This window comes from Pongo pygmaeus, chromosome 10 (assembly GCF_028885625.2).
Source record: "Pongo pygmaeus isolate AG05252 chromosome 10, NHGRI_mPonPyg2-v2.0_pri, whole genome shotgun sequence".
Taxonomy (NCBI): domain Eukaryota; kingdom Metazoa; phylum Chordata; class Mammalia; order Primates; family Hominidae; genus Pongo; species Pongo pygmaeus.
The window spans coordinates 37,319,506-37,344,649 of NC_072383.2; the positions used below are offsets into that span (position 1 = coordinate 37,319,506).

Sequence of the window (25,144 nt, forward strand, 5' to 3'; positions counted from 1 at the left end):
AATCAATTTTCCACTCTGCAGCCAGACTGATCTTTTAAAAACACAAATCTGATAATGTCATTCTCATCCTATTACCCTTTGAAGGCTTCTCAGTATTCTAAGATAACATCCAAAATTCTCCTGGTGTATAAGGTCCTGAGATGTTCTGTCATTGGACTGCTATCCAGTTTATTTTGGTGCCATTCTCTTTCTTGCTTGTTATGATCCAGTCTTGTTGGTCAATTCTTTTAAGAAGCCATACTCCCTGCTTAGGACCTGTACACATTCCCTGATATTCCCTCTCCCTGAAATGCTTTTCCTTCATCTTTGCAAATCTAATCTTGAGTCCTCCTTCTTGTCTTTCTGGCTTCCCAAGAAGCATTTTTTGACTATAGGAAAACAAAACAAAACAAAAAACCAAAGTTTGGGTAGCAAATCTTGCCATGTGGGGGATTTGTAAGTCTGTGGCTAAAAGCCTAGGCATCAAAATTTAAAAGTTATGGTGAACTCAAAGAATATGTCCCATAAATGGCAAACTTCCTCCAAGAAGCTCTTGTATCCTTCCATGACAGGTGGACAGAATCCTCTCCAGGTGTCAAATTCAGCACACTGGGTATTTAAGTGTTAGCAAAAGATATGTGCAGTTATTTGGAGATACGGTCACAGGATGAGATTTATGTGGACTTTTTGTTCCAACTTTCATTTTCCTTTTTAATTGACTTATGTACATTTATCTTTATCTCCAATGGGTCTGTAGATATTAGTCAACACATACAACATTGTTTTCTACTATAGCATTATTAATAGTAACCTCATGGTATATTAGCCTGTGCCACCATGCCAAAAAAATTGAAGCAGATTCATTTTATAGGAAATTAGTAAGAAAAAAAAATGTTTAACACAAATGGAAAGTTGTTTCAATTCACAGCATAATATTATATTTACTGTCAAGATGCTATGAATTACTGATGCTAAACACACTATTACCAGGATGTCAAATACTGGGGAAAAATAGGGGCTAATAGCGTTTTTACACATTTCTTTTTGTTTGTTTGTTTGAGATGGAGTCTCGCACTGTTGCCTGGGCTGGAGTGCAATGGCACGATCGCGGCTCACTGCAACCTCCGCCTCCCAGGTTCAAGCGATTCTCCTGCCTCAGCCTCCCGAGTAGCTGGGATTATAGGCGCCTGCCACCACACTTGGCTAATTTTTTGTATTTTTGGTAGAGACGGAATTTCACTATGTTGGCCAGACTGGTCTCGAACTCCTGACCTCATGATCCACCCGCTTTGGCCTCCCAAAGTGCTGGGATTACAGGTGTGAGCCACCGTGCCCAACCGTTTTTACACATTTCTAAGGTTGCATAAAAGTTTTATGATCGAATCTGACAGTCTTACAGTGCTCATGTTAATGATGTGTTTGTTAAATAACACAAGGCTGGCAAAAGGAGAAGGCAGTGTAGTGAATACAAAATGCATTTTTATTGGAAATGAACTTTCAAGGGACTAATTTATGAGGGGCATACTGTTTCACAAAACTAGTGTCACCACCATCTACAGATGAAGCCACAATTAGTCAATTTGGATTTTGGGGAACTTCATCTGAAGAGGAAAATGTGAAACTATCACTATACAGAAAAAGAACCACATTGATCATATTCTTATGCTTGGTTTAACAATGTTCAAGAAGCAAAAAACAAAACAAAACAAAAACAAAAACAAAAAAGAAAAGAAAAGAAAAATAAAGAAAGCTGGCAGTTTTTTTTTTTTTTTTTTCTGGAAAAAAAAAAAAAAGTGATAGCATTATGGCAGTGGTTCTTAATGGAAGATGTGCTGGTATCACCTGGGGAGCATTTCAAAACAACATTCCACTGTCTTGGTGAGGCTGACCGCTGGGAAGGGAAAACAGGTGACTTTAAGTACCTCTGCAGATGACCCTGGTTAAGACTCTTAATTGAGAAGTTTTTGTTTGTTTGTTTTTTAAGACAGAGTCTCCCTCTTGTCACCCAGGCTGGAGTGCAGTGGCACCATCTCAGCTCACTGCAACCTCTACCTCCTGGGTTCAAGTGATTCTCCTGCCTCAGCTTCCAAGTAGCTGCCTCAGCTTCCCAAGTAGCTGGGATTACAGGCACCCACCACCGCACCTGGCTAATTTTTTTTTGTGTTTTTAGTAGAGCTGGGATTTCACCATGTTGGCCGGGCTGGTCTCAAACTGCTGACCTTGGTGATCCGCCTGACTTGGCCTCCCAAAGTGCTGGGATTACACGCCTGAGCCACAGCGTCTGGCCTTAATTGAGAAGTATTAAAAAGAAAAAGTATAATGAACTAGAGGCATAGTCCCTTTTGTCAATTTCTACTCAAACAGGGTCTAAAAAATAGCAAGATCTGTATCAAAGAGGTAATATGCTAGGCATCATTAAATTCCTTGAAATACCTAATTGTACAAGTCATCTTAACAGAAAAACCATGTCCTTGATCCAAAGCAAGAAGAGCAAGGTTTGAAAGGAATAGAAAAAGAAGCTGTTGTGTCATTGGTTTCATATTAACAATACCTCCTAAAGAACTGTGTTAGCTAAAAAAGGAAGGTCTGTATGGGGACAAGAGAAGCCTAAAGAATAGGTGGTTAGTCTGTGTGTCCTAGGAGAGGAGTATGACTTATTTGGACCTCAGTAAGGAAACTAAGTAAGATGTAAGTGTAGGTGTAAGATGAAAGGCTTGAATTAGGTTACATTTAAGGCCTTCCAGCATGAATAGCTTGTGATTCTATGCTGGGATTAAAAGCCTGAAGAATGGAGAGATACTGCCCAATTGATTAGTAAACTACTAGTGGTTTACAAATAGATTATGAATTGCAAAGGTAGCTAGAGTCTTGATAAAGATCTTAGTTGTGAACAAGGTGTTGCCCATGTCTACGGATTTAATTATCATGCATGGATAATAATTCTTCATTCTAGAACTCTCCTTCAACTACGGGCCAGTTTTCCCAAATACCTACTCAATATCCCAGCTAATGTTGGTTCATGGACACCTGAGATTCCACATGTCCAAAATTGTACCCATGGTCTTACATCTTCCAATTGCTGCATCTTATTTTTATGATTTATTCCACCTTTTTTCTCATGGAGAAATTGGGAACCAACCAAAGACTCCTTCCTTCTATGGCCAGAGTTAATTATTTATTTTAAATTTCCTATTGATTTTTCTCTCCTAATATACTGAGAATCTGTCTACCTGCTTATCTCCAATGTCACCACTATAATCCAGGCAACTGTCATCTCTCTCATAGACAACTGTAAAAAGCCAGTCTCCCTACATGAACACATGCTCTTGGTGGCACCCACATCCACCCAGAGACAGTTTAGAATTCAAAATGTGGTCAAGGCACATCCCTGCTTAAAATTCTTCCATGGATTTATGTTCTTGGACTGAAGATCAAAAACCTCTGAGGTTCTACATGATTTGGCTCTGATCTGTCTTAATAGTCTTATCTGAATCTTCTCTGACCCCATAGTCTTCTTCTTTCAGTTTCTTGCACTTGCCAGGTTCCTTACGGCCTTGCAGGATCTTTGTACCTGCCATTCTTTTTGTGTGACATACTCCACTCTTCTTTTAAGAGCTCAGTACAAACATCCCATTCTCAAGGTAATTGTCTCTGAGTGCCATCATCCCAACCTCATCTTCTATTACAGGCTTTATTAATTCTAACAATGACTGTAATGTTTATTGAGTGCTTATTATGTGCGAAGCACCATTTAAGACTTTTCCCATATGTTAATTTATCCTTACTATAATCCTATGGTAGGTGATCCATAATATATCTAGATGCATGAAGAAATAGTAAGTGAATAAGATAAAAACCCTAGGGCAAGGCTACATTAAAATTCTACAACTGTATGCTTTAGGAAATATCTGTCTACTTTTAAATGTTTTATGATAGTGATTTACATATACTGAGATCACGCTATAAATAATAATACGTCAAGTATTTGAGGGAAGCGTACCTAGGAAATGTTTGATTCCTCAAATCTTGGCTAGCTCTCATGAGAATATATTTTGAATTGGAAATGAACGGAATAGAACATTAGTAATTTGAGAGTGTGGAACTGAAGGTCATATTGGAATTATGGGTGTGAAAAAAAGAAATATGTGTGTGAACTCTCATAAAGATACATGATTCAGATGATACTCATGCTAGCGTTATTTCTTCTAGCTGCATTTGGGACCCTATGACAGCTTTTATACAGGCGGCCAAACATTTTCTACAGCAACTTGCATCTGTCTTTATCTTTGTACACACTTTTATCTATTAAAAGCAGATCTAAAAGGTGTTTTTTTTTTTTAATTTAATTTTAAGTTCCAGGATACATGTGCAGGACGTGCAGGTCTGTTACATAGGTAAACATGTGCCATGGTGGTTTGCTGCACCTATCAACCCATCACCTAGGTATTAAGCCCCGCGCGCATTAGCTATTTGTCCAAAAGCTCTCCCTTCCCCCACCACTGCCCCCTAACAGGCGCCAGTGTGTGTAGTTAGTTCCCTTCCCTGTGTCCCTATGTTCTCATTGTTCTGAAAGACATTCTTTAATACATTCAGTCCAGAGAATCGAATCAGGCCTTGGAAAATACATTATCAATCAAAAACTGAAAATATTCTAAAACGGAGATGTCCTGATTGAAAATTATTTAGGGTTGTCGATCTCTTGAATCTCAAGTCATTAGGGAGCTCTAACCTACAATATTTTTGGCCTGGTATGCAACCAATATTTATTGAATTAAAATCAAGAAGGATCATTGTTCTTTAACCATTTACTTTCTTAAATCTTCTATAGTAAGAATCAACTGCATACTCATCACTGTGGTTTATAGATTTCTACAAGTGGACGTGCTGAGTCAATTGACATAGGCACTTAACTTTTATTAGGCAGAACCATATCACTTTCTACCATAAAACCTAAAGTATAATAATAATAATAATAATAATAAAAGAAAAAAAAATAAAAATAAAAAAAAAAAATAAAAAATAAAAAAAAAAATAAAATGAAGAACAATTTATGCTCCCACTAATAGAATAGAATATGATGTTATTCAGAAAACTACTTCTTTAAAATCTGTTTCATTTGCTAAATTTTCCTATATGGATCACTCCATGGGGAAAGCATACTATCTACATTTACAAAGTGAACTTCACTCATCTTAAGGTATTATGTGATTTTTTTCCTGTTTGTCTTAAGGAAAGGGGAAATGTATACAGATGGTTTTTATTTTTAATTATTGTGTATGCATAATAGTGGACCATATTTATGGGGTACATGTCATATTTTAATACAAGTATACAATGTGTAATGATCAAATCAGGGTAATGGGGATATTCATCACCTCAAGCAATTGTCACTTGTTTGTGTTAGGAACATTCCAATTCTACTCTTTTAGTTATTTTAAAATAACTAATACAGTCAATTACTGCTCAGCTGGTAGAGCAGAGGATTATAGATGGTTTTAACCATAAAAACCCAGTAAGGGGACTGCAGCCATATTTTACAAAATCACTTAGACTATAAATACATACTGTCAAATTCCCACAAAGCCTAATATGTTACGCATACAATAAATAATTGTTTTTCATATCTACTGACTCCCAAAGGACACCTAAAATTTGGTTCTATCTTCAAAAATGGCTGCTTATTTTTGTAATAAGAATAAAGGTAGGCTGTATCACTTCTCTTACCTCATTAAAATTGTATATTAAAATATTAGTTAGATGATAATACCTTAGATCATAAGGATTAACAGACTGATGATCATAAACTGCTGTGCAGTGAGATATACTTGGGCAATAAATATTTTTATTTAAACTTTAAAGTCAATGTCAGGAAAACTAATTCATTATGTAAATCATTAAAAACTTACAGTCATTCCTTTCCTATATCAGAAGTTCAGAGAACTTTTTCTTATAATTTTTAGATGATTTTCTGACTTTAGTTGACCTAACAGTATTTCTGAACAACACATCTACATCAGACATTAGATCTGGAGAATATATGATTCTCAAATGACAGTAATTTTTAAAATACTTTTTCAAAGTAACTGTGTTAAAAACATATAAGTAAAATATCCATCAAAAAAAAGAAAAGCAGAATATGCATTTCTAGCAATTGAGGCAGATGTCCAAATAAAGATGCTATGGTTAACTTCTACTATGAAGACGCCCTTAAGTCTTCTTAGAACAATAAAAAGACTATGAAAGTCAGTAATCCAATAATAAACAAACTTATCAGTAAAATAAAAGACGTGCTATGATGCCTATTTTCCAAAGGCATGTAGGTCACAATTTGGAACCAATATATCTTCCTCACTGTTGTAATGAACAGCCACCATAAATTCATGCTCAACTGGATGCTCTAAATGAATACCAAGTAGAGTTTAGTGTATAATGTTTTAATTTCATATAGGGTTGTATGAGTTAATAAATCATTTACTCATTGATTTGAGACTTGCGTCCATCTATTTCGGCTAAAGGAATATACATTTTTGTTAAGGCTAGGTCTTATTCTATCCATATGTTTTAAAGGGATTGGTAGACTTCATGGTGGCTAAAGTCCAGTTTAAAACTTTGAAGCTCTGCTGCCAAACGTATTAATCGATGTGTCCAATCACTCAAAGTTTCATTTATGTGTTCTCAGTCCATCTATCCATTTATCTACTTTTCAATCTATTTATCACATAGTGTGTACACTGTTAGATTTAATGAGCTCTTAGGCCTGCAGCTAGCCATTAGAATATTTTGTGTTTTTTCACCATCACTTTTTACTTCCTGATCCTCTGAAAGAGCCTCAGTACTGAGGGAAAACTTTCTTTCTGTTTAAATGAATAAGAGGATACCCATGCAAATCAGTACAAATTGTCAGAATATTCAGAGGGCATGTGCATCTTGTAAAAGTTTAATTACTGATTAAAGTTATTTACTCTGCTTGGAACACAGAGGTGACTGAATTGTATATGATCTAAAATAGCTTTTCTGTATTCCTGCTTAGATTCAGTATCAATCCCTAATTTTAATTTCCAGAGAAACATCACCAAGATTGTGTCTAACAACCCCCTCTCTCCTTAATTCCTTACACTCACACATCTGCACAAGCTATTCCTCTTCCTGGGGGCCCCTCTCTACCACCTTTCCCATTTTCTTCCCTTTTTACGTAAGCCTGGATGCCCAGCAAGCTCCTACTCATCTCTACAACTTTAAAAAAGTTAAAAGCAAGCAAAAAAGTTACCAGAGTCATGTAAAGGAAGAAGAACATAATGAAATCTCACCTGTATCTTGTGCAAGTGGCGTTCTGACCTGACGGAGCTATTGGCTTAAAAGTGATGCGTGGGGAAACTTGGGCTGATAGCACAAATCCCAAGGCAAGAATAATGAGTGCTACAGTGGTACCTTAAAAAAAAAAAAGTTTTATATTAGAGAAGAGTTGACAATATTATTTTAAGGCAGACTGGGTTTGGTAAAAACAAAACCAAAAAACAAAGAAAGAAACAAAAACCTCTGAAAAAAAATACCATGCTCTATCTTCACTGGATTTTTAAAAAATACTCCCAATGTATAAACAAATTATCAGAACTATTCACTAGCACATTCATTGTGAGACATGATGAGAGAGAAATTCAAAGCAAATACATTTGCTAGCCAAACAGTAAATTGGTAATGAGTTTTTAAAAGAAACCACGCACCCCTAGTATTGCTGAAAATCTCAAAATCAATTAATGTGACAACATTATTGAGTGCCTAACATATCAAGAAGTATGAAAGACAATAGATTTCCATCAAGTGTTCCTTTTGGTGCCAAGAAAATTCTTCTAATGACATTCAATCATGTAAGACTTAAATTGGTAAACCTTTTTAGTTTAACAAACGAGTTATTTCTAAAGCAGTTGAAAGAGCATGTTTTATTAAAATGGAGTAGCATTTTTTGAAGACTTTAAAGTACCAGAAATAATATATCACATGTATTCTTTTTTCTTTCCTGTTGGTATTTGAAAGTGAAATATTTGTTTTGATGTTAACATATAGGAATGGTGATTAAGTATATCACTTAAAAGAGTAATTTTTGTGTCCCTTATAGACATCCTAATGGTAAATAAGACATTTTTCAAGTTTCTGACTATTGTTTGAGCCACAGACATTGTGAGGGTAAATGAAAAGTGTCATGGGAAGAATGGAGAAAGAAAATATGATGGAATACTATGCAGCTGTAAAAAAAGAATGAGATCATGTCCTTTGCAGCAACATGGATGGAGCTGGAGGCCATGATCTTTAGCAAACTAACACAGAAATAGAAAACCTAATGCTGCATGTTCTCATTTAAAAGTTGGAGCTGCATGATAAAAACACATGGATACAATGAAGGGAACAACAGACACCAGGGATTATTTGAGGGTAGAGGGTGGGAGAAAGGAGAAGATCAAAAAACTACTTATTGAGTAGTGTGCTTATTATCTGGGTGACAAAATAATCTGTACACCAGACCTCTGAGATATGTGTTTACTTATATAACGAGCCTGCACATGTACCCCTGAAATTAAAAGTTAAAAAAGAGAATATGGCTGTATTAGTTTGTACAACTTATTTGAATGAGACAAAATAAGTTTAAAACATGGAATTTAGGAGGGCAGTTTAGTAGTAGTTAAGGTTTTATTAATTAAGCTTGGAGGGAATTTAAATTATGAACAAAAATCTTATTCAAAATAGATTTTAAAAAGAACATTGAGAAGCATCGTGGAAGTACAACAGGGTTATATAATAGTTGAGGTGTTTTTGTTTAAGACACAGTAGGTGTGTGAAGCCAGGCATTATGGGTACAGAGGTGACCTTGGGATCAGATGGCTGTAGTTTTTAGCTAGCTTTGCTGTTTCCTGACTCTGTGATCTTGGATAAAGGACACAACCTTCCCATAATTCAATGTTGTCTTTTGTAAAATAGGACACAACCTTCCCATAATTCAATGTTGTCTTTTGTAAAATAGGGCTTAGTGAAAATACTCACCTTACGGGCTTACAGTGAATTTTAAATGTCATAATGTATTTGAAAGATTTTTTTTTTTTTTTTTTTGAGACGGAGTCTCGATGTCGCCCAGGTTGGAGTGCAGTGGCGCGATCTCGGCTCACTGCAAGCTCCGCCCCCCGGGGTTCACGCCATTCTCCTGCCTCACCCTCTCCAGTAGCTGGGACTACAGGTGCCCGCCACCTCGCCCGGCTAATTTTTTGTATTTTTAGTAGAGACGGGGTTTCACCGTGTTAGCCAGGATGGTCTCGATCTGCTGACCTCGTGATCCACCCGCCTCGGCCTCCCAAAGTGCTGGGATTACAGGCGTGAGCCACTGTGCCCGGCCGAAAGATGTTTTAATGCTATGACATGTTAGTTATTATGCTATGATTATTATTACAAGCAGCAGCAGCAGCCACAGCAAACCTTCAAAATAACAGAACAAAGTTGAAGGATGGGGAGGATTGAAGAAAGGTCAGAAGTCTATTTTGCAAAACCAGGCCAATAATGCGATAAAACTAAAATCACAGTTTAACTACGGTTGGCTTAAAATTCAAACCAGAATTAGGAATAGTCTGAGCCATTACTTTTCTCAAAAGACTATCAAGCCCCAAACTGGAAAACAGAAAAGAGATATAATAGGTCTGTTATGAAGATCATACCTCTCTCCTAAAACAAAATGAAACGAACCATGAGATTTACTGTTAGTCTGTCCATCAAAAAATCTGAGCCCTATTTTCCCAAATTACATCCATATCTTATTGCCATGTAACAGGTAAGATTTTTTTTAAATCAGGAAACTTTGATATATTAAGATGTGAAGGAAAGATGAGTTTCTTCTTTCATAACACTCATTAAATAACCTGTCTCCATGAAAATGATAAACTCTAAGATGATATGCCTAGCACATATCCAGTAAGGTCCAATTCTAGTGCCTGGCATATAAAGATTCAAATAAATATTGGTTGAATGGATGGACCACCATACTATATACATTTTTGCAATGTTGGCTAATTTTGAAAAAAACAAAAACAAAAACAAAAAAACTGTTAAGACCATCCAATTACAGTCATGAGGTTAGTATGGTACAACTATCCTAAATGAGAGTTCTGCAATATGGATAACATGACTCTACATCTATCTCTTAAGGTCCAACCAACCTAAAAATTATGAGAAATAAACTATTCTGGATATAGAAAATTCCTAAATAGGTAAAAGTTAACTCCTCTTAAGCCAAATTTATTTTTATTTTGGCCCATTTTGGAGGAAAATATTTTAAAAGCCAGCATTATACTCTTTTGTTATCACACATAGTGATGTTTCTCAATCCTGGCTTCCTGTTGGAAGCAAATGCCTGGATGTACCCCAACCTCTGAATCAGAGTCTCCAGAAGATCAGTACAAAATATCTGAGTTTTAAAGTGTTCCATAAGTGGTTATGATGCCAAGACAGGGCTAAAACCCCTATGACATGATAAGCTCCTTAAAAGAAGGAAATGGTATCTTAAATGACTTTATTTATAAAATAAATTTTTAAATAATCACTTAGTAATATCATCTACTCATATACACTATTAAAGCATAAAACAACTTGAATTACCTTTTTCCTTATATTTAGTTAGTTACAGATGTTTTATCAGTCCCTTGTTAGTATTTAAAATCAATCTGGTTATTGTCAAGTTATTCATTATTACAACCTGGATTTGAGTCTAATACAAGAAGGCTTTGGATGAAAGAATTTTATCTGGTGTACTGTGTAGTTTTGGCATGTTCTTTATGTTTCGAGAAGAGTCTGTCTTAACCAAATACAGTGTTAGATTTTGGAATTTTGATATAATTTGGCAAATAAAAATATTCTCCACAGGAAGTGAAAAGTGCTGAATAAATAGCATTATTAAAAATATCTAATGTAATAATCAGTACCAGGTACAGTGTTTGGATTATTAGTAAATACTCAAAAAACAAAATAATTTCCCTTCCCATGACTCTACCAGAGCAGTAGTTCTCACACTTTGTGTGCATAAGTATCACCCAGGGAATCTGTCTAAAGTGCACATATTTCAAGTCTCATTTTCAGAAATTCTAGTTTAGTAGATCTGGGTTAAGGCCCAATAATCCATATTTTAAAATAAGTATCCTTGGCAATTATGATGAAGACAGTCTGTGAGTGAAGTTTTCAGAAACATTACACTACTAAAATACATGAGGGGGGAAAAACACAATCCTTCTGGCTTTCTGATTCATTACCAATAAAGCTACATAGATACAAATCTTCCAATATTAAAAGAATCAAGAATTTGTCATTAAATTTGTAATATTTACCAGAAAAGTCCAGTTCTTTGAACAAGCTTTGAAAATACAAAAAGTCAAACACCAAAAATGTCCTACATTTAAGATTATTCATGGACTACATATTTTGTATTTCTTTGTATAAAGAGTTCCTTTGTCCAGGCTTACATATTTTTTTATTTGTTATCATTTTAAAAGAATGAATATCTAACAAAAAATCATCTTGATGTAACATTTTTCACTATTTTTAGTCCAATATAATAAAATAAATCATAATAAGAACACAAAATAGGGAACGATACTGAATCAAAGGTTAAAAATTCGAGGCTATAGCCAGTTTAAGAAATTTAACATAGAACAGTATGTTAGTACTATTAAAATGTCAAGTATATATCTACATATAAATGAATAAAACAAAAACACACTGAAATAAAAATGCAACTAACACAGAATCAGTATAGGAATGTGAAAGAAAAATCAATTGTGAGTGAGGGTCACACTGGAGTAATACTAATGTGTTAACAAGGTTGTTGAATGGTACTTCTTATTCTGAAGGTGTAAAGGTCCACTGGTCATTATCGTCTAGTAGAACCTATTTAATCACTGAAACAGCAGAACCACATGAATGGCACCATTTACTATGTGTACAGGTAAACAAGGAGACCTGTGAGGCCTGTGACAAGAAACCAGGACTTCTACCTCTCAAACCATTGTAATATCCACTGTATCACTTTAATTGGCCACATAATAAGGAAATCAAATAGACTGTGTCTCTCAAGCTAAGGAACCACTGTACAGTGCTTGTAGTGGACAGAACTGAGGCCTTGGTGGGTTTCAGCTGCAAAGAGAACAAGGCAGGAAAGAAAAGTGCCTATAGGTTGCTCATGAGAAGCAGACCCTGAAATCCCTTGGTGTTTCCTGAGGAATTGTCTTAATACTTCCCCTTAACAGTCAGGGATGGCTCTGGAAATCCTTGGGCAGAAGACCTACACTGAGAGGGAAACATGACATAGGCCAGAAGAGTTCAGGAAGATTCCTAGATTACGAAGATGGAGGCTGCTTTTGCACTAAGTTTGTTTAAACAACAAAGGCTCACTCTTTGGTAACAATAATGCTGTGACAGCTAAAATGCTCAGAGCCCTTTACTCTCTGTGTCAGGTAGCATTTGAAATCCTATGCATCTGTAAATGTGTTAAATCCTCATTACATCTCTGTGAAGTAGGGATGATAATTAATCCCCATTCACACATGAGGAAATAGAACCTTGCCCAAAGTCACACTATTCAAATCCAAACAGTCTGGAGCTCTGTATCAATAAAGGCTCAAAAATCCTACAGAACTGATAAGAAAGTGTTTTACTGGAATACCAAATGAAGGAACACAGGTTGCTAGAAATAATGTTTAGTCAGTTTTCCCCAGATCTCAAAGGCCAAATCCCAAATTGAAGAAGCAATTAAGTTCTATTTAAAAAACAGACTTATTGAGGTAGCAATATACTGGAGTTCTATTTAAAAAGAAGGGTGTCATCCATTAAAAATATTTAAAAGCAGCTATTATCTCTTCTTAGCATTCATCTGAAAATCAAGGGTCAACAAATCCAATTTCCAGCCCACTGTGGAAATTTATTTTTAACACATCACTGCCTGATGGTAATCTATCCTTTCGTTGAGAGTTTACTATCCTAATGATTCAGCCCATTTCATTGCTGGATAGCTCTGATTATTGGGAATATTTTTCTTATATTAAGTAAAAATCTGTGTCCTCATAACATCTACTATCTGTTAAAATAAGATACCTGGTAGGCTTCTGCCTTTAGTTTGTTCTCCAGGCTATATACCTCTGGTTTCTTGAACAGGTTTATAAACATGGTTTTGTAACCTTTACTTGTCCCTCACTTTTATTCATTTACCTACTGTCTTAGTTCAGTATATATCCTGGCTGTTGGCAATCACGTTTGCCCCTTAATCAGACAATCTCTCACCTTTCCCTCCAGCACTGATACTGCAGTTCAGTGTACATTATTGGATTCAAGGGCTCCCACTGCTTAGGCAAGAACAGGAGGTGAAAGCATTCTACTCTTCCTTCTGGAATAAGGGTCAGGAGAGGGTATGTATTTCTGATAATTGGGTTTGGAACTTAGAATGTATTTTCTCATCAAATCTGGGATGAGTGCCTGAAACAGTTCTATTAGATCAATGTTTTCGATACAATTTGGTTAAAATAGAATTTAGTTAATGCTGCCCTGGAAACTATATTTTAATGGAAAAATGCATTCTCACTTCAAATAAACTTATAAAGGAGTTATTAGAGTATAGCTAATTGATACATAGGAATGTACTCGTATATTTGAAAAAAATTAGAAAATTATACCATGCAGCCATGTAAAATCAATGTTAAAGATGTGGGTCTCGTTCTATCAATGAAACAGTCCTTGTGTACAGTGAAATAATAAATAAAATGGGCAGAATTTAAACACAAAAGATACTTGGGAATTAAAAAAAAAGGTTTTGCTTTATTTCGCTATCATAGAAAATACATTTAACCAACCAGAATTTACCCTGGAATTTAGGCCTGTTTCAAACACAAAAAGAGTCTATCCCTGCTTTGTGAAGAAATTACATGGTTCTAATATTCCACTGCTGAAAGAGCTTTGAAAAAAAATGCTCCAAATTTAATTCCATTGTATTCCAAATTTAAAAATATATGTTAAAAAGTGAGTTTGTGAATCCAAAGTTTTTAGTTTTTCAAAAAAGGACAGAACAAAAAACAATTATTTTTTTTCACTTTTGTACCTTTGAGTGGAACTCAAGTAACAGAAAAATGTTACCCTCAGTAGATCCAAATTATTCTTGCAGTTTGTTTCTACTCATTCTAGTTTCTAGTCACGTAGCATAACAGTTGTTAAAAGCTCTTTTTTTTTCTTTTTTGGTCTAGGAGAACTCTAATTTTTTTGTTGTTTGGCTGAGAAACCAATATTAGAAGTGGTGTAAGTATTGTATTTTTGAAGGTTAAACTTGAAGTTATCAGGAAATAAAGTTTATAATTGAATTCTTCATCCAGGCACCTACCTGCTAAACTACCAAAGGTAAGCTTTCTGCGGCCCACTTTCTCAACAAGCCAGACTCCCACAAGTGTGAAAATGAAATTTGTGAAGGCTGTAACTGAAGCCAGCCATATTGCAAGTCTATCATCTTCAACACCAGACATCTGCAGAATGGTTGCACTGTAGTACCTGCAAAGCAATGAATAAAACAATTGCTATTGATAGTTACCCAAAGAAACAGGGTTATTTTGATAGAAAAAGATGTATTCAACTTAAAAAAAATATAAGGAGAGCTACAGTAATAACATCAAATTAACGTGGGAATTCATGCAAGCTGTTGAAAAGATCACAATATAAAGACTATGTTCAAATAAATTTAGTTTGGAGTTTGTATAATCAAGAAAAGGCACCTGAGCAAGTAGATAAGGTTGAAGGCTTCCAAAGTGAAGCACATCCCACAGCTAGGGACAGTGGCATCTGGTAGTTTCACTAAAACTGTATCACTTTAATTGGCCACATAATAAGGTTACGTTATATTAAGCTCCAAGTCCATGGAATGAATCAGAAGTCATCATACACTGTGAATTAATGTCCTTAAAAGACTGCCATAAAAGAATGTAATATAGTGGTAAAAATCTGGGACAAGTGAAGGAACTCCTCAAAAAAGACACAATGAGTAAGACAGTGTCAGAATGTATCTAGCATTGTGTAAAAAGATGAGAAACTGACATGAGACCCATGAGAATCATTTATGTTTCCTGAAAAAGGGTACTCTGGTGAGCTAAGTCTCTAGCATGATTAAGCTCTGTAGACTCATTTCGTGCTAAGTGAACTCACTGGAGACTGGCTTTTAAAAGACCATAATGCCAGTTTGTTGATGCACAATGGAAGATATGTCTGGCACATTTAAGGATGACAAGTTTCTCACAAGACATTTCTTTTCTGGTGGAAACATTAATAGCTAAACCAGCTGATTATTTTAAAGTTAATCTGAAAACAAAGAAAGCAAAATACTGCTGGTGAGTCACTGATGAAATGTGATAGAATTCAAATCTTAAATACACATTTTGAACCATGGCTTTGCCCAGCCTTTCAAGTCATTCTAAAACAAGTTAGCTTTATTCACATCAGACAGTGGTCATCCAAGCAATATGTTAAATCAGGCTGAATATTTCCATAGTTAAAAATCTACAGTTTCTGAATATTTATCAATACCTTCATAATATTTCAAAAATCAAATCTGTTTTGAATACGTTTAAGTCTCATTGATTCATCAATGGCTTCTGTCTACTAATTTTTAAACTAATGATGATGGTTCTTATGTAAAATTTTAATACCAACATGGACTCATTCATCTTGAAAAAAAGTGTTTTCCTTTTTTAAATTAACAAACCAAACCTATAAATTAACTATGTAGCATGAAGGATGTGTTTTACTGATCACACTAAAAAGCATGCCAACCATTTTAAGACTGAATTCTGACAGCTGTTGCAAAAAGAGAAATTCCCAGCAGAATTATTCCCATCATCATGAAAACTGCGAACGTTTTGCAGTCAGAGTGTAAAGTGATGATAAAAATTATGAAAACAATTCATTCCATTTGTGTAGTGTTTTACAGTTTCCAAGTTCTACCATATACATTTTCATAAAGACCTGTATGGCAATGTCAAACCTTACATGTAATCACTAAGAAATTAACATGAATACCAAATCTAAAAAGGCAGAAACCAGAAATATTGAAAGAAAATTCAAATATTTAAAGCCAAAAGAATTTGACATGTGTCATGCTACTAAGTTTCAGAATCTTCACAATAATTTAAGAATAAGAATAGTTATATTGTGCAAAATAATTCTTCCAAATAGAGGCAGGGGAAAATTAAAACAGAAGCTATTTTGATGCTTTCATTTTCAATAAAATAAAACAATGAAATCACAAGTGTTAAATGAAGGGATGGAAAGGAGAGTAGTATAAAACAGAATAAGTTGTCTAAATTTCATTTAAAATGAAAAATGTTACATAGCTATACAAAGTATTTTAGGTACTTAAGTTATAGAGTCAGAATGCAACCAAAAACTGACCTGGGATTCAAAAACCTGCATTCTAATAGCACCTCCGTGTCTTCTGGCCAGGTTAGGTAACATAATCACTTGTACACTGAATATTTATTTATTAAGTACCTAGTGTATAAGCTATGTTAATTACTAAGATCCCACAGATATGTTATTAAATCCTGTTGCTGCCCTTAAGAAGCTCATACCTTAATTTAAAAGAATGAAATGGAAAGACAATATTTTAATATCACAACACGTAAAAGCAACAGTGAGGCATAAAGGACAGAGCAAACAATTTATTTGCTGTAGAATATTTCTTGATTTTCCAGGGAATTAATGTTAGGGTTGTGCCTTGTCATAGAGGTTTGCCAGCAGGTCTGACAATCTGGGAGGGCATTGGAGGTCACTGAAATGACACATCTGAAGGACCAAAGTGCAAAATGGTATGCTGGGTTCACAGACATAAGTACTTCGCCTTGATTGAACACAGAATGCATACAAATGAGGGGCCAGGCACGGTGGCTCACACCTGTAATCCCAGCACTTTGGGAGGCCAAGGCGGGTGGATCACCTGAGGACAGGAGTTCAAAACCAGCCTGGCCAACATGGTGAAACCCCGTCTCTATTAAAAATACAAAAAATTAGCTGGGCATGGTAGCGGGCACCTGTAATCCTAGCTACTCAGGAGGCTGAGGCAGGAGAATTGCCTGAACCTGGGAGGCGAAGGTTGCAGTGAGCCAAGATCACACCACTGCACTCCAGCCTGGGCAACAAAAGCAAAACTCCATCTCAAAAAAAAAAAAAAAAAAAAAAAGAAGAATGCATACAAATGAGAAGTATGATGTAAGGCTATAGCAGAAGCTTCTGTTGTGGAGGGGACTTGAATGTAATGCTATATGTTTGGACTTCGTATTGTAGGCAATGGGAAATCACAAAGTGGAGTTTAAAGAGAAATAACAGGATTAAATCTGTTCTATGAAGACATTACTCTGGTGAGAGCCAAGTGGGTGAACTGGAGGCCGACTGAACTAAAGCTATATTGTTCTGAAGCCTATTTCAAGTCATTATACTGGCAACAGGCAATTGCAGATTATCTGGATTAATGGAAAACAGTAAGGGGAGGAGCTGAAATTCACTGACAGCCTTGTGTCTCCCTCTGAGCAAGAGCTGCAACTTCAGCCCACACTAAATTTTGTCCTGTACAGACTGCCTTGATTTTCATCTTCCTTTCTCTAACACTGGTAAATATATTAGTTTGTGTTGCTGCCATGACAAATTACCACAAGGTTAGTGACTTTAAAACAAAACACATTTATTATCTCACAGCTCTGTAGGTCACGAATCTGACAAGTGTCTCACTTGGGGGTCAAAAATCACAGGTGTCAGTAGAGCTCTGTTCCTTCCTGGAGGCTCCAGGGAAAAACCATTTCCTTGTCTTTTGCAGCTTTTAGAGGTCTCCTAATTCCCTGGCTGGTGGCCCCCTTCCTCAGTCTTCAAAGCCAACAATGATTTGTCAAGTCCCTCTCATGCTACTTCACTATGACCTTTGCTTTGCCTCCCTTGTGACTATATTGGCTCCACTCAGAAAATCCAGAATAATCTCCCTAATTAAGGTAAAGTGATTAGCACATTTAATTCAGTCTGCACCTCAATTTCCTTTTGCCATGTAATGTAACATATTCACAGGCTCTGGGAACTAGGATGTGTTTGTATGTCCTTGGGGGGACCATTATTCTGGCTATCACAGTAAACGTACTAATAAGCAGTAAAATAAGCGAAAGCCAACAGTTATAATGAGAAGGAAGGAATGAAAGACAAGGACATCTATTTAAAAGGTAATCAGTTCTAGAAAAATCAGGCATAACTACATTCTCTTTCATAGGGCAGGACATGATATATCTAGGTCAGAACTATTCACAAACTTAATTTTAAAAGTCAGGTCATGGTCTTATGGGGAGATACATTTAACTTACATTTACAAAGTACATTCCAATGTTTTCATAAATAATGATGTCAGCCAACCATTTAAGTAATGAGCTACCTACCACTGTGTTTACAATTTTCTAAACCTTTATGCAGTAGTTTGCATTTTCAAGGGACTGTATTCATTCAAAAGTTGCACAAAGGCATAAGGGAACCCTCTTATGCATAAAAGAACAATATGAACAACTGAAAAAGGCTTTCTTTCCTTTTTAGACTCAAAGCAGGCATACCTTCTCCTTTCAAAGTCATTTTATAATATCTATCAGAAAAACTATCATCTTCTTCAAAGATTCCCTGGGCCAACTTTGGTCATCTCACACATACCATCTCTTCCCCAGAGTGAAGTTGAAAGGTTTGCAACTCTCTGTAGACATTTAAGAACAGCCAAGGCCAGAACTCTACGTGCATTGCTATCTTAGAGATTATGTGACACTCAGCTTCCAGTCCTGAATTTTAAATCTGACTCACACAAAACAGAAACATATAGGCTTTGGAAATGACAATCTATCCTAATGCTGACTTTTAACTAGCAATAAAAGACTAAACATGGATACTTCATATGTTTAACAAAATACATCTACTAAGTTCCTATTTGAACAAAGCATTTCCTAGGAATTTCTGAAAAAGCTATCTTTTTCACTATTACTTGCATTATAGAATTAGCAGTAAAATAATTGTCTGCTGGTTTATTGAATTTATCTACTGTAAATTTTTGAGAAGAAATTAAGAATAATTATACTAAAAAACACCTGACTTACTAAATTAAAAATTAAAGACTGATAAGAGAGAGGTAGAACATGAAGATAATTATATGAAAACCTTAGCGGCATAGACACTATGAGTTAGCTCTAAAATTCCTGGCAGCCAAGGCAAAATAGTAAATATTTTAGAAAATTTTAACTGTTTGACAAAATAAAATGTATCAGCTCATAATACAGACAATTTTTTTCTGGCATGGGACTATAAAGACGTTAATTTCATAAATAAAAGGGATATGGAACATACTCTTCCTGACAACAGCCAGTCTAAGTAGGACAAATTAACTGCTGACTTACTCAACAGTCTTATAGGCCATATTCATACTGTGATATAGGACAAGTTACATGAGAAAGTATGGAGTAGTTGATTGACTGTAAGACCTTAAAGATTTCCATTATCTAAGTTATGTTCTTTAGCTCTTTTAGTTCCTAGTGTTATAAATATATATTTTTTGGTACCATATGCCAAAGTACATTGACTACAGAGAATTTAGAATGCCATTACATTAAAAGAGGTTCTTTTAACTAAAAATAATTATATTTTCCTATTGGGAGACTGTTTATATACTCAAAAACAAGGATAACTGCATTAGTCTGCTCTTATGCTGCTATAAAGACATATCTAAGACTGGGTAATTCATAAATAAAAAGAGGTTGAATGGACTCGGAGTTCCACATGGCTAGGGAGGCCTCACAATCACGGTGGAAGGCAAAGGAGAGCAAAGGTATGTCTTACATGGTGGCAGGCAAGAAATAATATGCAGGGGAACTACCCTTTACAAAACCATCAGATCTCATAAGACTTACTCCCTAGCACAAGAACAGAATTGGAACCCCCGCTCCACGATTCAATTACCTCCCATTGACTCCTTCCCATGAAATGTGGGTATTACAGGAGCTACAATTCACGAGGTGATTTGGGTGGGGACACAGCCAAACCGTATCAATAACTATCACAAGGGCATCCACTTAAATGTTAGTTCCAGAAAAATTTAGGCAATAACTATATTCTCTTTCATAGGGCAGAAGATGACATATTTAGATCAGAATAATCCACAAACCTAATTTTTAAAAGTCAGGTCATGGACTTGTGGAAAGATACACTGAACTTACATTTAAAAACATGTGAATTCCAATGTTTACAGAAATAATATCAGCCAACCATTTAAGTAATGGGTTACCACTATATTTACAATCTTCTAAACCTTTATGCAGTAGTTTGAATTTCTACTCATATTTTGCATCTGATATAATTTGGATATTCATCCCTGCCCAAATCTTATGTTGAAATGTAATCCCCAGTGCTGAGGTAGGGCATGGTGGGAGATGTTTGGATCATGGAGTTGGATCCCTCAAGGTTTGGTGCTAAATCATGAGATTTGGTCATCTAAAAGTGTGAGGTACCTCCCCTGACCCACTCTCCCACTGCTTGCTCCTGCTTTTGCTATGTGATGTGTCTGCTTCTCCTTTGCCTTCTGCCATAATTGCAGGCTTCCTAAGGCCTCCCAAGAAGCTGAGCAGATGCCAGCACCACTCTTCCTGAAAAGCCAACATAGGAGTAAGCCAATTATACCTCTTTTCTTCATAAATTACCAAGTCTCAGATATTTCCTTATAGCAATGCAAGAACAGCCTAATACAGAAAGTTGATACCGGGGTGGAGCATTGCTATAAAAATACCTGAAAATGTGGAAGTGACGTTGGCACTGTGTAATGGGCAGAGGTTGGAAGAATTTGGAGGGCTCAGAAGACAGGAAGATCAAGAAAAATTTGGATCTTTTAAGAGACCGACTAAATGGTTGTGACCAAAATGCTGATAGTGATATGGACAGTGAAGTCTAGACTGCTGAGGTCTCAGGTAGAAGTGAGGAACTTATTGGGAACTGTAGCAAAGGTCATGTGTATTATGCCTTAGCAAAGAACTTGGCTGCTTTCTATTCATGTGTCAGGGGTCTGTGAAAGCTTGAGCTTGAGATTGATTACTACGGTATCTAGCAGAAGAAACTTCTAAGCAACAAAGCATTCAAGAAGTCACCTGTCTGCTTCTAACAGCTTATCCTCAGATGAGGGAGCAAAGGAATTACTTAAAGTTGCTGCTTATATTTATAAGGTAGGCAGAGCATAAAAATTTGGAAAATTTGCAGCCTGGCCATGTGGCAGAAAAAGAAAAAAGCTTTTTTGGGAGAGGAATTCAAGCATGCTGTGGAGCAACCATTTGCTAGAGAAATTTGCATAACTAAAAGGAAGCCAAGTGCTAATAGCCAAGACTATGGGAAAAAGTCTTGAAGGAATTTCCGAGAACTTCACAACAGGTCTTCCCATCACAGACCCAGAGGCCTAGGAGTATAGAATGGTTTTGTAGGCCAGCCCAGAGCCTACTGCCCTGTGCAGCCTTGAGACACTGCTCTCCACATCCTGGCCACTCCAGCTCCAGCTGTGACTCAAAGGGGCCTGCCTAGGTATAGCTCAGGCCACAGCTCCAGAAGGTGCAAGGCATAAGCCTTAGTGTCTTCTACATGGTGTTAAGCCTATAGATGTGCAGAATGCAAAAGTGAAGAATGCTTGGCAGACTCTGCCAAGATTTTGGAGGATGCGTGAGAAAGCCTGGTGCCCTAGCAGAAGCCTGCTGCAGGGGCAGAGCCCTCACAGAGAACACCTACTAGGGCAGTACCAATGGGAAATGTGGGGTTGAGCCCTCAGACAGTGTCCCCTATTGCCTAGTGGAGCTGTGAAAAATGGGCCACCATCCTCTAGACCCCAGAATGGTAGATCTACTGGCAGCTTGCACCCTGCATCTGGAAAAGCCATAGGAATTCAACTTCAACTCATGGGATCAGCCCTGGGGACTGAACCCTGCAAAGCCACAATGGTGAAGGTGCCCAAGGCCTCGGGAGCCCAGCCTTTGCAGCAGTGTTCCCTGGATGTGGAACATGCAGTCAAAGGAGATAATTTTGAAGCTTTAATATTTAATTACAGCCCTGCTGGGTTTCAAACTTGCATGGGGCCTGTACCCCCTTTCTTCCTTTCTTTTGGCTGATTTCTCCCTTTTGGAATGGGAATATTTGTTTACCCAATGCCTATACCCCCAGTGTATCTTGGAAGTAACTAACTTGATTTTTATTTTACAGGCTCAAAAGTGGAAGGGATTTTCCTTGTCTCAGATGAGACCTTGAACTTTTGAGTTAAGCTGGAATGAGTTAAGACTTTGAGGGACCATTGGGAAGGCAAGATTGTATTTTGCAACGTGAGAAGGACATGAGATTTGGAAGGGGCCAGAGGTGGAATGATGTAGTTTGGATATTTGTCCCCATGCAAATCTCATGTTGAATTGTAATCCCAGTGCTGGATGTGAGGCCTGGTGGGTGTGTTTGGGTCATGGGGCAGATCCTTCATGGTTTGGTCCTGTCTTAATGATAGTGAGTTCATACAAGACACAGTCATTTAAAACTGTGTGGCACCTCACCCTGCACTCTCTCTCGCGCGCGCTTGCTCTTGCTTTTGCCATGTGACGTGACTGCTCCCCCTTTGCCTTCTTCCATGATTGTAAGATTCCCAAGGCCTCCCCAGCAGCTGGGCAGATGCCAGCACCATGTTTCCTGTAAAGCTTGTAGAACCATAAGCCAAGTAAATCTCTTTTCTTTGTAAATTACTCAGTCTTAAGTATTTATTTATAGCAATGCAAGAATGGCCTAATCATCATCACATGGAAAATACATCAACAGATGTATTTTAATAGAAAAATGTTTTACTCAAGATACAAACATCTTAAGAACTATTTTTAAAAAATTATTGAAATTTTCAAACATATTTTCATGTATTTGGCACACTGAGAAATCCTCTTTGTACATTATAACATGCAAGACATAAAGCCAAAATCAAAAGTTAGAAAAGTAGAAATCACAATTGCAGATATTTCATATGAGGGATTTGAGCTAACATACTAGTCAATTGTATCATACTACCATTAAATCAAGCAATGATACAAAAATCATAGAAACCTGCAGAAAGTTTACTTATTAATCACATTTAATAATTAGAAAATAATTTTCATAATTTAAATAATTTTATTAGTCTTTTTGGAAGAACAAAGAAGAAAATGTGCCAGTGGAACTTATAAGGGATTTCTACATATGCCAATGTTGCCAATGTGACCTACCCTCTGCCTCAGAAGTGAGTTCCCTCACTCTGGCTTCATACCTCTGGGGGCCTCAGGAAAGACCAATTACTTGTCTCACCTTGCTCAGCCACATCACTGACTTTCCTTTAAGCATCATGGAGAACAATGAAGTAAGCTCTCTCATCTGAACTCTAATTCACCAATTTGCCATATTGACCTATTAATTCATTCTATAAAATACATGCCCACTGGACATTGAACATATGGGACTTCACATAGGCTCACATTTCCCATTTGTTGAATTGTATGTATAACAGGTTACATGTGATTGTTCCCAAACCTGTTTATGCCTGTCATTGTAATTATATAATTCAATCAAATGTTACATAAAGCAACAAAACATAAAATACTAAAAGAGAGTTGTTGCATTAAAAACAAAACTTCATGCTTTGTCAAAATCCAATAAAGATTGAGTTATTTTAAAAGTTGTGTGGGTAACACAACCATAAAAAATTAGGGATAAGAGAGAAGTAAAAGTCTAGAAAGATTCTGCCCTTGGGCTTCTTCATATGTGTCTTTCAGTTCTGGTTTACTTGAAAGCCTGGAATTCACAGATGACAATATGGGTGTGGTTTATGTTAAAAAAAATCTGGAAACTCAAACAGTGGATATGATGAATTATTGTACAACTAGAAATAAAATGTTTAAGGTATGTATGCATCATTTCCCCATGACTGTCTTTTTCAGTTTACTAAAAAAGTGCTGATTCTAATCTTGTCAGACAACACTTTTCACCCCGCCTCATCATGTCTCAATTATCTGCTTATTTCAGCAACAAGAAGGAGTCTAAGATTTTCAGATCACCTATTTATACCTGGCCATTTACTTCCACACTAACCTGGTAACATTCACTAATTTGACTCAATCTTCCTCTCATCTCAGCCCTCCCATACTCTTTTTCTGTGCCCTGTGAACTAAGTCTAGACATGAGGCATAACCTTCTTACACCTTGGATCCAGAGGCTAGGCTGTTTTCTCTCATATTTTAGATACCTCTGGGCCTGAGGAGTGGGAGATGATGAAAAGAGGGGCAAGAAATGACTGTACTATCCTCTAATTCTTACTTAGTTGTCTGTCTACTTTTTGGTCACTGTTCATTCAATAAAGATTTCAGTACTGGCCTCACAAGTTTCTTCTCCATTCTTACCCCTGTATCATGATTCTCGGTGAGAGTGGCATCAACGTGGACCACCCACACAACATCTGAGTCTCTTTTAACTGCTCTACCACCAAAATCCTTTAAGTATCTTCCTCTCTGGCCAGCACAGCCTACTCTCAAGGCTCACTTACTTGAATTCCCCACTGACACAATATGTCACTCTCATGTAGACTGTATTCCAGACACTGCTACTTTTTTATTATCCATCATCACTCATTCCTGCCCCTTACCCACAATAGTACTTACTATGTAAGTACTTTATATTTCCCAAACCAGAGGGTCTCAGATATTGGTGTACTACAGGATCTCCTGGAAGACTTGTTCAAAAACACAAGACTATTAGGCCCTGTCCCCAGAATTTCTGATTCAGTAGGTCTAGGACCAAGAATTTGCCTTTCCAACAAATTTTCAGGTGATGCTGATCCTGCTTTGAAAATTACTTCCCCAAACCATTGCTACCATCACGTTCTTTTCATCATTCTCAAATTCCCTAGCCTGTTAACCCTTTGTTATACTTATGTCATAAATTCCAACTCTGCCTATATCCAGTTATTCTTCTACTCTGCATTTACATCTAGCAGCTGAAAGGGTCTTGAGAAAAACACAAATTATCCTCACTTGAAATTTCCGAAGATGCACACTTTCCAACTCTCCAAAGGATGCTTTCATAGCAT

At 36.5% G+C, this 25,144-nt stretch overlaps 1 protein-coding gene across 1 annotated transcript in view; it reads right to left on the reverse strand.

The window, feature by feature from the left end:
• Positions 1-25,144, reverse strand: part of SLC2A13 (solute carrier family 2 member 13) — a 359,276-nt gene that overhangs the window by 103,082 nt on the left and 231,050 nt on the right. The window contains exons 5-6 of the mRNA XM_054442881.2: positions 14,369-14,532; positions 7,287-7,407 (exon numbers count right to left, since the gene is read on the reverse strand). Coding sequence (XP_054298856.1) covers positions 7,287-7,407; positions 14,369-14,532 — 285 coding nt within the window. The remainder of the gene's footprint in view (positions 1-7,286; positions 7,408-14,368; positions 14,533-25,144) is intronic.